The sequence below is a fragment of the Lolium rigidum genome, chromosome 3, assembly GCF_022539505.1.
Source record: "Lolium rigidum isolate FL_2022 chromosome 3, APGP_CSIRO_Lrig_0.1, whole genome shotgun sequence".
In the NCBI taxonomy this organism is placed as follows: domain Eukaryota; kingdom Viridiplantae; phylum Streptophyta; class Magnoliopsida; order Poales; family Poaceae; genus Lolium; species Lolium rigidum.
Window position 1 is genome coordinate 38,212,561 of NC_061510.1, and position 15,278 is coordinate 38,227,838.

General features: G+C 54.6%; 1 protein-coding gene across 1 annotated transcript; it reads left to right on the forward strand.

The window, feature by feature from the left end:
- The first annotated feature begins 828 nt into the window (after positions 1–828).
- Positions 829–12,689, forward strand: LOC124694693 (RING-H2 finger protein ATL1-like). The gene is made up of 4 exons (XM_047227649.1): positions 829–1,598; positions 2,960–3,017; positions 6,502–6,554; positions 12,560–12,689. The coding sequence occupies exons 1-4, from the start codon at positions 829–831 to the stop codon at positions 12,687–12,689; spliced, it is 1,011 nt and encodes a 336-aa protein (XP_047083605.1).
- Positions 12,690–15,278: the final 2,589 nt, after the last annotated feature.

The following is a 15,278-nucleotide window of genomic DNA, read 5'->3' on the forward strand; positions in this document are numbered from 1 at the left end:
TGTTCCCGCTAATAACGAGGCGTCCGTGGTGACTTCGTCAATCACCCGTCAGGTTAATTTCTTGGACCTATGCTCTCGAAGGTGCTCATAAGGATAGAATGTATATGCGCGTGTTCATAGAGATGAGTGTATGTACATATTTGTAAGTTGTTTGTCTGTCTGTACTATTCTGTTTGGCAAAAGAAAAAAGAGGGGGTCTATGTTGCTCTAAAAAAACAGGAGAACCAGGACCTTGGGGAGAAAATGAAAATTGGTCGACTCCACTTTTGATGGGCCATTGGGCCCAGCCCGGCAATGTAGGACTCGAACTTGTCTCCATTTCTTGCTCTCTATTTCTCCTTGTTCCTACAGAAGTTTGGCCCTGCTACGACAACGTCGAGGGCTCGAGGCTATGGCCTATGGAGCCGTACGCGCAATGCAGGGTCTTATTCCTGTACCTGATCAAGTGCGAACGAGACCGCACACCAGACACCTCTCTTATGTACACATCTCTGCTGAATCTCGATGCGATTATGAGACAGACGGCTAAACTGATCCATTCCAACTGAGCTTCACACCTCGTAACCTCTGATTAGGCAGCGCAGAAGCGTAGCAGTAGTACGTACGAGCTCCTTAGCTACACGAGGAGATATGGAAATGGAAATATATCGTAACGAAAACCACACGACGGCTGCCTCTTGGCGTGAGCTCGCTTTCTGCCATCGGCCGTCAGTACAGAGCCGCTCCACGTCTCTCTCCGCCTTCCCTTTCTGCCTTTAACTGTATCCGTCCGACCGGATAGCTCAGCCGCCGAGAGAGAGCGCGTGCACAAGGCTAGCTACCTACAAGATGAGCTCCTCAGCGCCGGCGGCATTCCCGTCCTCGCCGGCGTCCTCCTCCTCCTCGAGCGCCAGCGCCAGCGTCCCGATGGTGGTGATCACGGTGGTCGGGATCGTCGCGGCGTTCGCGCTGCTGGCGAGCTACTACGCGTTCGTGACCAAGTGCCAGCTGCTCCGCGCGGTGCTGTCCCGCAACCCTCCGTGGCGAGAGCCAACGCGCGCCGCGGCGCCCTGCGAGGAGCAGCGGCGCCGCGGCCTCGGGATGCCGCTCATCCGCATGCTCCCGGTGGTGACGTTCACGGCGGCGGCTGAAGGGAGGAGGGCGTCGACGTCGACGTCGTCCGAGTGCGCGGTGTGCCTGAGCGAGTTCGCGGAGCGGGAGCGCGTGCGGCTGCTCCCCGGCTGCGCCCACGCCTTCCACATCGACTGCATCGACACCTGGCTCCAGGGCAGCGCGCGGTGCCCCTTCTGCCGCCGGAGCGTCACCCTTCCGCCGATGCCACTCCTGCCGCCGCGACACGACCGGCACTGGCAGGATGAGCTCTGCGCTAGCGGCAACGACGACGCCGGCAGCATCGTGATCGAGGTGAGAGGGGAGCACGAGAGCTGGGCCGCTGCCGGCGGCGGAAGGAAGGCCCGGAAGAAGGCGGTGGGCGACGAGGCGGTGGAGACGACGAGGAGGAAGGAGTTCGCCGTGGAGCCGATGAGGCGGTCGCTGTCCATGGACTCCTCCTGCGACAAGCTGCACGTGTCCGTCGTCAAGGAGTTCCTGGCGCAGAGGCAAATGTCGTAGTGGTACATTCTTTGATCGGTCGTACTGTACAATTCATTCATTTGTACGCTGCTGCTGCTGTAGCAGTACAAAGCTAGCGTACGTGTAAATATGCTGGGGCTGTGCGAAATGGCCTGGGAACCGTGACGATCGGGGGAGTTGGAAAAAGAGCGGCTGTCCACTCGACTGTCGTGTGTCTTGTGGTGCCCGGCGACGTCTCTTTCTGCCCGATCTTGCACTGGCAGTTGGCTGCTGGATCTATCTAGGATCGCATGCATTTCCATGGGATCGGCCGTTATAGGCCTTGCCGTACCGACTTTTACACTCCAAATCCTATGACTGTTTCTCTAAGGACATCTTCACCGGCTACCCGTAACAATAGCCAAGCCATAGTGGGAAGTAACATCGAGTTGTAACATGGTGCATGTTACTACTCTATGTTATTACCTTCATAATGGGTACCTACATATCTATTACTAGATTGTAGACTCAACTTATCTTGAGAAGTGTGATGTTATGGTAACATAGTACTCTTGAGTAGTTAATTAACACCTCACTCTTTTTTTTATTGTCATGCCATGTCACTAAAATGCATTAAAGTGTGTGATGTTACTACCACTATGGGTAGTCTAAATGAGCGATGCTACCGGACATTAAAAGGCCTGCAGCCGCCCCAAAGATTGTCGGCAGCACGCGTGACCCGATAATTTGTTCTATTCAACCCGTGCTAGCCCTAACACGTAAAGATCGGTCAGGGAGCCGATAACCAAGACCACGTTGGATTTTCTCGGGGCACCACCTCCTTCACTGACACAAGCCTACCCCCGTCCTAGTTCTTCCTTTTGAGTGCTCGGCTCTCCTCCCAACCTCATGAGTCGGTGCCAAATTGCTAATGTTGCAGCCCACGATTCGACGCGCTGACACCTTGGAGTCGTGAACGGAGCAACATGTTGCATCCTCTCATTCCGTTGTCGCATTGCCATCGTTCAGAGTCGACGTCGCCAAGGGCTCGGTGTCACCGCGGCCGTTCGACATGTCGAGCTAGAACGACGGAGAGACCCCTAGTGAGTCCTGGCAAGACGATGTGAGTTAGCTCCACCGTCTTCTTCCTCATTGCATTGTAAAAGATTTAGGGTAAGCCCAAATTAGGATAATTTTAGTACATTGTGCATTTGTGCCCAGCTTAGATTTTGGGCTATTTTCACCCAAGTGTAATACATATTTGGAGGGAGGTGAGGGGGTGGCCAAATCCACGGCAATTTTTGCCGCAGTCCGAACCGCTTGTCCGGTGCTGTTGTTGGAGGTCATTTTGGGACGCCTGTGGAGATGGTCTAACTAACTAAGGCTTGTTTCGACAAGCATGAATCAGAATGGATGCTGTTGGTGTTGGATGCGACGATAATTTACATGGTCTTCCAAATCTGCATGTATGTATATACAACTCAGGGGGCAGTAAATCTTTTCTCGACCAGCACTGGGTAACGTACGAATGCACAGCACGGGCATGTAGTTAAGGCTTGGATTGGACGTCTCCAAATGGGGAACCATGGCACACGCTGCCTAGCTAGCTACGGCTTAGCAGGTACAGTACGTACGTACAGGGCGCGGCTTAAAAGGTGGTTGTGCCTAGGATGATCGAGCCATGGTTTTTGTAGGGTTTTTGTAGGCTATAGTATAATTTATGGGTTGGGCGATCGAGCATCTATCCGTGTGTTGTGTCACACGTACGTGGCTTCATTGCATGGCAACTTTCTATCTACCAGCGCGACTTGGTGCTTCACAGTGAGACCGGGACTTGTCCAATCCGTGCATAATATACAACGGAACAGTCGATCGAGCCACGCCGGCTAGCTAGCTATATAGCTCGCCGGGGCCGGGCCTGCCGTGCGCGCGCTCTCCCGGCCATGCCATGTGCGGCTGCTAAGGGCATCTCTAGCAAAATCCCTAAAACTTTTAGAAGAATATAAAAAGTTTGAAATAATAGGCTAAAATGGACCTAGCCGATTCCTTATAGGCTTTAGAGGAGTAAAAAAGTTTTACTCCTCATGGTCTCCAACTCTCAAATATATTCAGATGCGGCTCAGCTAGAGAGAAAAAATCAACCCTCCACCGTGCGTTGAGCTGACACTCTCACCCGCACGCACCATGTCATCACCGGCGTCGCCTCCTGTGACCGCCATTAGCCTCCGTCGGCACCTAGCAGCTTTTGCCGCATCGAAAAATCCAACCGTCAAGCTTGATTGTTCAAAAAACAAAGCCGGCGGAAAATCGGGTGATGTAGAATGCTCGCGGCCAAGTTAGGTTGTGCCGGAATCGAGGCAGTAGTGAAATCCCTACCACGGCTCTTCGGCCGTGGGGAGCATGGTGTGCGACCAGCGGCTAAGGTTCGAGGGGAATCTTCGTCCTCCGAGCCCCTCCGTCGACCGTCTTGCAGCCTCGCCAGCAGACCTTCTCACCTCCACCGCCCTCCAAGTGTTTGATGAATTGACTAGGTTCTCAATTTCCTTTTACTTTCTAGCAATAGAATTCAACCTAGTAAATTCTATAGTGTAAATAATTTGGTTCATAAACTTATTTTGTTTATGAAGATAATCATGCTATTTAACTTCATTAGAACCCTTCCATGCATGTGTTTGTCTTTGAATAATTTGGTTTGTAAGACTTCAAAATAATAGGGAGTTAACAAGTTTGAGGACAAAGGAGCCGATTGTGGAGCTAAATTATAAGGGGTCGGTTAGAGATACCCTAAACGAGCTTTTGTGGAACAACACCTTAAGATTGTACACTGACATATCTGGTGATGCACGTTCTTGGAACGATCTCTGGCGTGCGGCAGCTAGCTGGGTAGATTTGGTTAGCTGGTGTGGCAGTCACATAAGCAGGTAATCATCCAGTAGAGTGGGGCGCTAATGGAGGGTGGGATGTCAACGTTGAGGCGTGCTTTCGGGTGCACCACTCCAGCCTCCAGCGATGCCTCGGCCTCGCAGGGGGACCAGCTAGCTAGCCGGCCGGGGAAGCAACGAAACCTAGCGAGCTACATGATCGAATAATTGTGAATCCATGGATGATACAAATACAAATACAGCGGCCGAGCAGTACGTGCAAATGGCCGGCGCGCGGAGCTGATGGATGGACACGGATGGAACCCGACGTCCGGGCCGGAAAAGTTGGGCTTGCACGTTTGGATGTTGTGAACTAATCCAAGCATCCATCGCGCTTGCACGGTTGTTGGTGCATGGTGGGGGCCAAAGCCATAGCTACCCGGCTACTGGAACGAGCTACCTAGGTTTCCTCTCTCGTGCTGCTGCTCCCTCCTCTCACAAATTCTAGGGCACCATTCGCTCCCTGGTGCCGCCATAGCTTTATGCAGCACGTTAATGACTCTAGCTTTGCCTTCTATGTCCGGCGATTTACACAAAAATAACCCAAAAGTGGAAGAAAAGTACAGACTAACCCTCCGGCGAAACTATTTCACCAATCTAACCCTTTTGTGTGGCGCCCCTCCCACGGGCGTCACACATGCCCATGTGGCTCCCCTCCTGCCGGCGCCACACACCCAGCCGACGTGGCGCCATCGACGCTGAGCTGGTACGCCCATCCGACGTGGCAGGCATGTGTGGCGCCCTCCCAACGGCGCCACACATGCACTTGGAATCCCCAAAACATACCGTGAGACAATTCCTCCGGGACTTAGCCGTTTTGCGAGGCTCGATGTGTGGCGCCGATGCCACGGGCGCCACACCGGCCTGTGTGGCGCCGATGCCACGGCGCCACACATCCACTTAAGTGTGGCGCCCGCGCCCGCGCCCAGCCCGACCCTTCTTTCTTCTTTCTCTTCCTCTCTCCTTCTCCTCCCCAACCGCCGCCGCCGCACGCCTCCTTCGTCCCCCACCAAATCAACCAAGGAATCATCGGATCTATCCGGCCAACTCCTTCCTCCTCCATTCCTCAAGGTATTCCCCTTCGATTCCCTCCGATTCATCCAATAGTGTTGGTGGATTTGGTAGATTTGGGTATGAACCCTAGATTTGGTAGATTTCTTGGATTTGGATATGTAGAAATTTATGTTGGTGGAATCTACATTGTAGTATATGTGTTTGAACCAAAGATTTGTTGGAGCCCTAGATATGAAATTTTACATGTATGTGTTGAAATCCTATGTATGTATGTGTTGAAATGTCTAATATTTGCCTAGCAAATGCATTCAAATTTGTTACATATGCCTAGCAAATGCCTATTCAAACTTGTTGCACTCAAATGTGTGTATGTATGGGTGATTCGAAAGTTAGATATATTGTCTTACATATGTATGTCTGTGGTGAAAGGCAAAATTGGAGCTTAGCAAATGCCTATTCTATTGTCTAACATATGTCTATTATGTGCCTAGGAATGGTATGTCTTACGAAATTCATATGTGTGATGTATTTGGATATGAACTCTCATGTATTTGGATATTCTCATGTATGTGTTGCTCATTTTTGTTAGTGGAATGACTCATAACATGGTTGTGTAAACATGTAGGATGGTGTGGCTTCCGGATGAAGAGTACGACAGGGAGCACCGGGCTGTTCATATGACGGAGAGGGGAACGGATCTTCACCCTTTGAAGATTCGTTACCATGGCACACCGGATATACCTTATGACGAGAGGTACACGGAGTTCATCCGGCCTACCGGTCTTATGCCGTTCATATCCCTTGTAAGCCGTGGGGGCCACACATGAACCCCTCGGCACTCACCGCCCTTGTCGACCGGTGGAGGCCGGAGACTCACACCTTCAACTTGAGGGCCGGCGAGATGGCCCCTACTCTGCAGGATGTTTCCATGATCCTTGCACTACCTATTCAGGGCGAGCCACTGTGTATGAACACAGCTTCTGATGGGTGGCGCGGACAGATGGAGGATCTTATTGGCAGGGCTCCTCCGCCGCCAGAAAATCCAAAGGAGAGAGTTCCCGCCGGCGCGTCTTTCTCTTGGATCGGAACTAACTTTGCGAGAATGCCCCATAGAGGCCGACGAGGACACTCGGAGGACGTACGCCCGCGTGTACTTATGGTACATGATTTCCAGGACTCTCTTTCCCGACAGTGGGGGTAAGCTGGCCCATTGGTGTTGGTCGAAGGCGCTTACGGTGTTGGACGACCGGTGGAGTTGGGGAACAGCGGCACTTGCCTACCTCTACCGGCAGGTGATGATTTGTTCTATGTACTATTTTCCTATAGTAGTGCGCTACACAAAGTAGTAACCAAATATCTTATGTACGCAGTTGGACGAAGCTTGTCGCAGGACTGGGAGCAAGACTGGGAGCGGCGGTATTGGTGGATGCATGCTCCTACTTTCCGTATGGAGCCGGGACCGCCTATCGCTTGGGCGTCCCAAGGTACTCAACGAGACGCCATGGCCTCATTTCCCTCACTTTCCGATCGGGAGCCCACTTGGGCATACCTTTGGGACAATGTCTCGGAGATGACGAGCGATCCAATGGTCATGTACGAGCGAGTACATCGCGGAGTTGGACACTCTTACCGCTGAGCAGGTAACCGATCACTGCGGAGTTGCAATCCTAGTTTTGATTGATTCTACCGGCATGTTCTAAATAACTGTATGCTCGCGAGTGGAATGGGAGCCATATGGTAGCTACTACCATATTGGCGCGGGGATGGCTGACTCGAACCCCAAGTGCACGGAGGAGGCGCGGTTACGGCGTATGCGCTGCCCACTCATATGCATGTGGCTTGTTGAACACCACCGGCCGCAAAGAGTGATGAGACGAGTTTGGGCTGTATCAGGAGTGCCCACCAATGTGGCAAGACACGGACAAGGCGCTTCATAGGTAAACTTTTGGAATCATGCGATGGAAGATTCTTGATAGAAGAGGTACAAACTAACTTGTTGATTCTTGCAGGCTTGATAGGCAGCGGCGAGGAAGATCACAAATTGGCCAGTCCATCATAGCGGCCACATCGCAGCGTTCCAACACCGCTTGGAAGCGGCACGCGAATGCTGGCCCTGAGCAGATTGTGCCTCACGACTTCACCGCTTTCAACAACTACCTCGAGTGGTTCCATCAGAACACGCGTATCGAGTTAGTTAAGCACGCGTATGCTGAGGACATCTTGGACGACCCCATCCAGTTCGATGAGGTTGGGCAAAGCCAGCACGACACTTTTGCTCGCGAGAGGGAGATCGACTTCTATTGCTTCCGAGCTGAACTTCGTGGTAATGGATTCTCTCACTAACTAGTACATCATCTAGATTGCCATGTGCTCGCTTAAATTGTGTATGCTATGTTTGTCACAACGGGAGGAGATCCAGAAAACCGCCGAGGAGTGCGAGACTATGTGGGACCAGAGCCACAGAGATGAAAAGCCTGTCGGACCGTTGCGGAATTTCATTAAGGTATGATCACCAACTTTGAATGTACACTATTATGTTCTGGTGGCTTTGTAACCATGAGTTCCATGACGCAGAACACCGCACGCAAGATGCGGCGGTTAGCGAACTTGCTAGGTTGCCGCGAAGGCGAAATCCCTACATCCTCCTCTTCCGAAGAACATGTATGGACTATTTTGTTGTCGTGAAACATGTTCTTACTAATTTCAACTTTTGTAATCTCATGTGTTCATGTTTGTGAAGATTCCTCCCGAGGACGACCTAATTCCGAGTCAAGGCGTACTTCGAAGCGTACCTCCAAGCAACGGTCAGCTTACCGGTTGAAGCCAAGGGGCAAGGCTCCAAACCGGTACACTCCGGAAGATTATGTCAACCGAGGAAAGAAGGTTGTCACTGAGGAGGATGATGGGCCGCCGCGGAGATCAGCTATGTCGAGGATGAGGAACGACGAGCCGTTCTCTTCAGACGAGGAGGATGAGGAGGAGGAGGAGGAGGAGCAGGAGCAGCAGCAGGAGCAGCCAAGGCAGCGGACGAAGAGGATGGCCGTCCGGAAGCAGCCCACAAGGACGGCACGTCGAGGACGCTACTAGGATGTGCTACGTGTTGTTGTGAACTCTATATTCATAAGTATCGATTTGTGAACCCTATGTCATTTCGAACCATGGTCCGTAATGCTACTTGTTGTTTGAATCTACGTGCTACAATGTGACCTATGAAGTGTTATATGTGTATATCATGAAATTGCTACTTGTTGTGTCCAATGTTGTACTCGTGAATCGTTGGAGTTTGGTAGGATTTTTCATGTTTTCAACACAAGTCCATGTGTGGCGCCCTTCCCACTGGCGCCACAAGTGCTAGTGTGGCGCCCGTGGCATCGGCGCCACACATGCCAACTTATATGAACCATTGGGTCGAAAACATCCCGTGGGACAAATCCTGCAGGACTTAGCCGTTTTGCGAGGCTCTATGTGTGGCGCCGTGGCATCGGCGCCACACGAGCAGTGTGGCGCCCTTGTCATCGGCGCCACACATCGAGCCTCGCAAAACGGCTAAGTCCCGAGGATTTGTCCCACGGCATGTTTTGGGGATTCCAAGTGCATGTGTGGCGCCGTTGGGAGGGCGCCACACATGCTGCCACGCTCGGACGGGCGCACCGGCTCGGCGTCGATGGGGCCACGTCGGCCAGGTGTGTGGCGCCGCGGCAGGAGGAGCCACATAGGCACGTGTGGCGCCCGTGGGAGGGGCGCCACACGAAAGGGTTAGATTGGTGAAATAGTTTCGCCGGAGGGTCAGTCTGTGCTTTTCTTCCACTTTTGGGTTATTTTTGTGTAAATCGCCTCTATGTCCTAGTTCTAGCGGCGGCATTGGCCTTCCCGCCATCGATGGCGAGGCATCGTCCTTGGCTCCTTGCTTTTTAAGGCGCGAGGGAGCGCCAGGTCACCCGCACCCACCGCAAGTTGACATCTAGACATAGCATCGGGCACCCCTCCTTGTACAGGGCGCTCACGGGAGATCTGCTGCCGCCGGTTCATCCTCCCACCCAATCTGCGGGGTGACCTGGTTTTCACACTGGATTCCTACAATTGGGACATGTTTGGCGCGTGGAAGTTCGACCTGCAACGAGGTGACGTGGCGTACCACAATCGTGGCTACGGTTGTGGCCAGGACGACAACAACGAACGACGACGATGCCGAGGACGAAGGAGGCGATGACAACGAACCACTTGATCTGCCAGTCGTCAACCAGGAGGTCCATGTAACACCCCTGGTCACCCCCGTCCGGGCATGTTACCCCTGACAGCTCTGTAGAACATCTAGACTAGCTCCACATACCAACACATGTCCTGCGTATTTTTTCCTCACTCGTGCGCATCCGGGAAGGACTTATCGGTTGGTCACCCATCCTCAAATCACTCCAAGACAAGCACGCTTAACCTCGGAATTCTTTGGAGATGAGCTTCCAGAAAATAAAAATCTCAACTTGTTAATATGAGTATCCTATCAGTCATATTGAGCCCTGAGCTAGGATGTCACAGTCCAGCCTCCCGATATGAGCAAAGAGGAGGCCATCGAGCTCGCCATATCCCGTAGCGAGCTCGCCTAGTGGAATGGCCTTGTTGTCCAACTGTGGGGGTCGGCGCAGGGCGGTCCAGTGATGCTTATAGTCACTCCTGCTCGCAGAAAGACTTGCACACCGCACGTCCTCACGCACCAGCGTCTATGGCGCCACCACCTGAGCCGGTGCCAACAGCTGGACTTCCTCCGATGTCGTACTGGCCCTGACCATGGGAGCCACCAGTCTTCATCGACCTCGGTGACGATGAATAGGCGGCCATGGCGCAAACCCTAGTTAGCTAGGGTAATATATATTTTATTTATGGTTTTTTCATTTTTAACCCCTGTGTAAATTTCCTTCTATTAATATAAGTTTTGTCAAAAAAAAATTGCGTCAAGCCGTTGGGGGAGGGGGGTTGGACTCAGATTTGCATTTTTGTGTTCGTGTCCCAACCCAAACGGACAAAAATAGATACTTCTGTTGTCCGTTTTACATAGGCTGACTGAGATGCCCTTAGAGTATCTCCAGTCGCGTCCCCCAAATCGTTCCTCAAAGGGATTTGGGGCGTGCCGGACAAAAAAGCATTCAAAGCCGCGTCCCTCAAATCCGTTTTTTGTCTGGCGCGGCCCGATACGGTGTCCGGCGCCCTGAGCCTGTCCCCGCCCCACAGGGGACGGTCCGGGCATGCTGGACACAACGAAAAGCGAGGTGGGGAGTGGCGGGCCGACGTGTCAGCGGCTCATTCAAGTTTGGACCTAACCATCGTGTACCTCGCGGCGGAAGTTATTCGCGCGCAGTGACACACCACCGAAGCGTCACAGCTTTGCCTTAATGGCGACGGAGGGGCAGGAGAGACGTCTCGTCGGTGCTGCGCAGCCTCCATGCGTCGCCGGCGTTCGCACGCCACCGCGCGTTCCCGTGCTTTCTTCCCGCCGCTTCTCGCCTCTTCCCGCGCTTTCTTCCCTTATATCGGCGTCTATAAAAGCCCCCCCCGTCTCAATGGTAGCCACCACAACCGCCGGCACCCCTTTCTCCGCCACAAGCACAGCCCTCGTCGCTCGAACACCACTGCGCAATGATGAACCGCCCCGGCGATGGCCAGTTCCCTCCACCACCGTCTCCTCCACCACCACCTCCACCACCGGATTCGCAGTCCGACATCACCGACGCCACCAGGAAGAGCGGCGGCAGCGCGGGGCGGAGCTTTGGCGTGCAGAGCGGCGGCAGCGGCGGGAGGCAATCGAGCAGCGGGCCCGTCAGCAGCGTGAGGCGGCGGCGGCTGCAGCGGGAGACCCTGCAGCTGAGGAGAACGCGGCGTGGGAGGAGGAGGCGCTGGCGGACACCATTGCGGCCTTCGACGCCGCCACGACAGAAGAGGCGCGGCGGCGCCGGACGGAGGATATTGGCCAGCGGTGGTGTGATGAGCACCAGCGCCAGCGCGAGGAGCGGGAGGCGCAGTACCGTGAACGGCGGGGGGCGATCGAGCGCCGGCGGTGGGAGGCGATGGAGCGTCAGCAGCAGGTGGCGGCGGAGGAGCGTCAGCAGCGGGAGGCGGCAGTGGCGGCAACGGAGGCGGCCTGGGGGAGGCGGGCGGATGCGTTGGCCGCAGAGGCCGACGCGTTGGCGGCGCGCCTGGAGGCGCGAATGAAGGAGGAGGAGGAGGAGGAGGCCGAGGCGGAGGAGGAGGCGGCGGAGCAGGAGGACGAAGACAATGAGTTCGAGTGGTTCGACGACGATGGGCCGCACCCGGACGAGACGGCCGATCAGCAACGCTCGGTCGTCGAGTCCTTCGAGTCGGAGAAGAAGCTCCAGGACGCTGCCCGTGCCGCGAAGAGGCGCAAATTTGTCGCGCCGTCGAGCTCTCCCTCCAGGTGGCGCAGCAGGGGAGGGCAGGCGACGACGCGCTGCTGGAGCAGCGGCGTCTGGCCACCGCTCTACGCATGGAGAGGCGGCGCGCGCAGCAGGAGCTGCGGCGGAAGGGAGGCAACGACGGGGCAGGACCGTCGAACGCACCGTCGGGCGGTCAGTAGGCTAGGGTAGGGTTTAGATGAAATCTAGCCGTTTTCATTCAAACTTTGTAATATATAATCAAATTTGAATGAAAACCTTTATTTTTGTGCACTAAATATTTATTTGGGGAGAGCGTTTGGAGACGCGACTGGGGAACGACGTCCTCCAAACGCGGCACGAACAAAACACGTCCTCAAACATTTGGGGAGACTGGAGATGCTCTTAATCACCTCACCGGTGTCATAATTCCCGTCGTGGTTTTAGTTTAATTTGTTCTCCAAATCATGGAAAGGAGCAAGTTGGCACGAACCCACGGATGCAAAACAACCACATACGCCAAATACATGGATTTGAGGCAACTCCGCGAGGAGAGGTTCTAGCTAGAGCCTAGAGGTTGCCGGTGGGAACGAACGTACATCTTTCTTCTAGCTGGCTGGCCTCTCCCTGTAGCTTATGCATCACCTTGTCACGGACCTCTTCTGCTAGCATGCAGGTTTTAACTGTTTCTAGGTCTCGCGCAAGGGAACGAGCCAATGGAGGTGCACTGTTGATCTTCGACTCTGCCAAGACTGCATTGACCACCGGCCGTGAGAACGACCGCAATGTTGGTCGCTGCATGCCCACGACTACTTCACTGTGACTCACCTTCTTTTACCATGGCATTTAGGGCATCTCCAGCTGCGCAACTTCGTCCGCCATGAACGGAAATGCGTCTGGCACCACCTCCAGCGGGGCGACGCAAAGTGACCGAGCCGTTCGTGGAGACGCAAACCTGACCCAAAAATGCGCCAAGTTTGCGTCTCCGGGCCCGGTCGGTAGTGAGTAGGTAAACAAAAGATTTTTTTCATTACTATTGATTGGCCAAAAGGACCATCTTTACAGAGATGGTTAGTCGAGTTAACCTAAAACTACATCAGCCGTACCTACTCACCGTCGCGCGGCCTACACCGGCCTCGGTTACTCGCAGTCGCGCGACCTACTACTGGTCGCCGGAAGGGCTGGGGCCGTCATCGAAGCGGAAGCGCTTCGCGCACGCTGCCGAACGGACATCTCGTCCTGCCGCCTGCGCCGTTCGAGGGCCTCGGCCAGGGAGCTATCCCACAGGGCCTCCGCCTGGGCCAACGCCACCTGGGTAGCCGCCGCTTCCGCCGCCTGGGCCTCCTCCTCCTCCGCCGCCGCCTGGACCGCCGCCGCGTCCTCGTTCGCTCGGGCCGCCGCCTGGATCGCCGCCACGTCGGCGATGAAGCGGGCCCTGTCCCTAGCCGCCTCCGCCACCGCTTCGTCCCTGGCGGCGATGGCGGCCTCCAGCTCCCGGTTCTCCTGCTCGACCCGCGTGGGAGAAGGGTCCCTACGCTGGAGCGAGTCCAGGTCGGAGCACATTAACCCCCGAGCCATGGTCGTCGCATAGCTGTGGGCTTCCTCCTCCGCCACCCAAGCCTGACGGTGTTGGGCGTCCCCAGCCAGGGACTCGAAGGACGCGAGCAGAACACGCTGGTCGCCGGCGCACTCGAAGCGGCTGGGCACGGGGGGGGGGGGGTCATCGTCCGCGATGTCGTGGATGACGGCGTCCGCCGGAGGGGCCGCGATGGTCGCCCGCGCCTCCGCGAGCTCAGCCTTGGCGTCGGCGAGCTCGGCCATGGTGTTGGCGATCTCCGCCTTGGTCGCCGCGAGGCGCCCTTCCGCGCGCTCTGCCGCCTCCGCCACCGCCTCCGCAACCTCCGCCTCCGCCGCCGCCGCCTCCAGGTCGAGCTGCTGGGCCTCAACGCCGGCGGTGGCTACCTCCTCCTCCTTCTCCGGGTGGATCTTGCGGCACATGTGAACAACGTGCTCCCAACTAATGTGGTCAGCCATGGATGGATGGTAGGGTGAGGTGTGCCCATTGCCCCCGCCGGTGTCCACCATATATAGCCACGGCGGGGCGGGAAACGGCGTTGGCGCGCAGGGCGTTTCCCGCGCGCGCGAAACACCGGCGAAACTTGCCTATGTATTGGGCACGCGCGGGAACGATCGTCGTCGCGCGGGAACAGTTAATCACCGGCGGCAGTCCTCGACGGGACGTAAAACGCCATTAGCGAGTTTGACGCTGTCCCCGGTTAAAAAATGCGTCCGCACTGCTGGAGGTACCCCAGACGCAAACGGTCGCCCTGGGCCACATCGCGTCCGCGGGCAACACAAACGGACATTTCGGACGTCCTAAATACGTCGGCCCGCTGGAGATGCCCTTACTAGCAGCCAAGCCCTGCTCCAATATTAGTCTACTAGTAGTATTTTTTAGCTCGGAGACTAGAGATGTAGAACCGTAGAAGTAGAGCCACTGGTCAGTGGTCACTCAACTGAAATGCCAGGTCGATCGACACATTTGCAGTCTCGTGCAGTATTTGGTACCACATTGTTGTTGGCCTAGCGTTTCTGTTAGTAGCCTGGCTGTTAGTTCGTACAGATGTACTATATGTTCTTGGTACGAAAATCATCTAATTCAAACCAAAGGCAGATAATGGTGCTGGGTAAAAATGCTACTCCCTCCTATCCAAGTAAGTGTCAGAGTTTTAGTTCATTTTAGTTTAGATTTGACCTAAAACCATGACAATTATTATTGAGCGGAGGAGTATTAGAAGACACTAATCAATGCTTTTGTAGGGAGGGGGGAGAAGAAACTACAGTAATCCATATCCATCCAATCCAAATATTGTCGTAGATTTAGGCAAAATATTGCATAAATCTGTTTAGATTCGTTGAACCTGCGACAGATGAATTGGATCAGAGGTAGTGATATTTTTCCGGGGGAAGAAGAAGCTAATGCTAAACATGTTGGATTCAACCGTATGAATATGTAAAACAGGGCGTCAAGTGAAGAGCAAGCCAAAGGGGACCAACTTGAAGTCGAGACAGCAGCATGTAGACACGACACATTAAGGAGCTTACTCATATACCCCTCCTAAGTAACTGACAAACGGCAACTGTAGGTGACCATGGAAAGAGAACAACTACCCAGTCGGTTGGCGTGTCAGAAGCAAATCTTACACCCCAACGCCATCAACAGTTTACCTGAGACTCGATCCAGACGCAGCAGGCACACATCGCTGCACGCCTGCCTGCGCCACATAAATGGCCACGCCTTTGCTTGACTCAAAAATGGGCGACGATGCATCAGAGGGAAAATTCTCCAACCATCAGCACTTCCGCACAACAAGGCACTGCGAGTCTATGAATCTATCCATCTATCATCACC

What these genes read in the sequence shown, in the direction of transcription:
- LOC124694693 (XM_047227649.1), top strand. Translation starts at nt 829, where the DNA reads ATGAGCTCCTCAGCGCCGGCGGCATTCCCGTCCTCGCCGGCGTCCTCC. An exon ending in AAGGAGTTCCTGGCGCAGAG is followed by an intron (nt 1,599 to 2,959) that starts GCAAATGTCGTA and finishes AGCATGAATCAG; the next exon opens with AATGGATGCTGTTGGTGTTG. An exon ending in ATGGTCTTCCAAATCTGCAT is followed by an intron (nt 3,018 to 6,501) that starts GTATGTATATAC and finishes GAGGATCTTATT; the next exon opens with GGCAGGGCTCCTCCGCCGCC.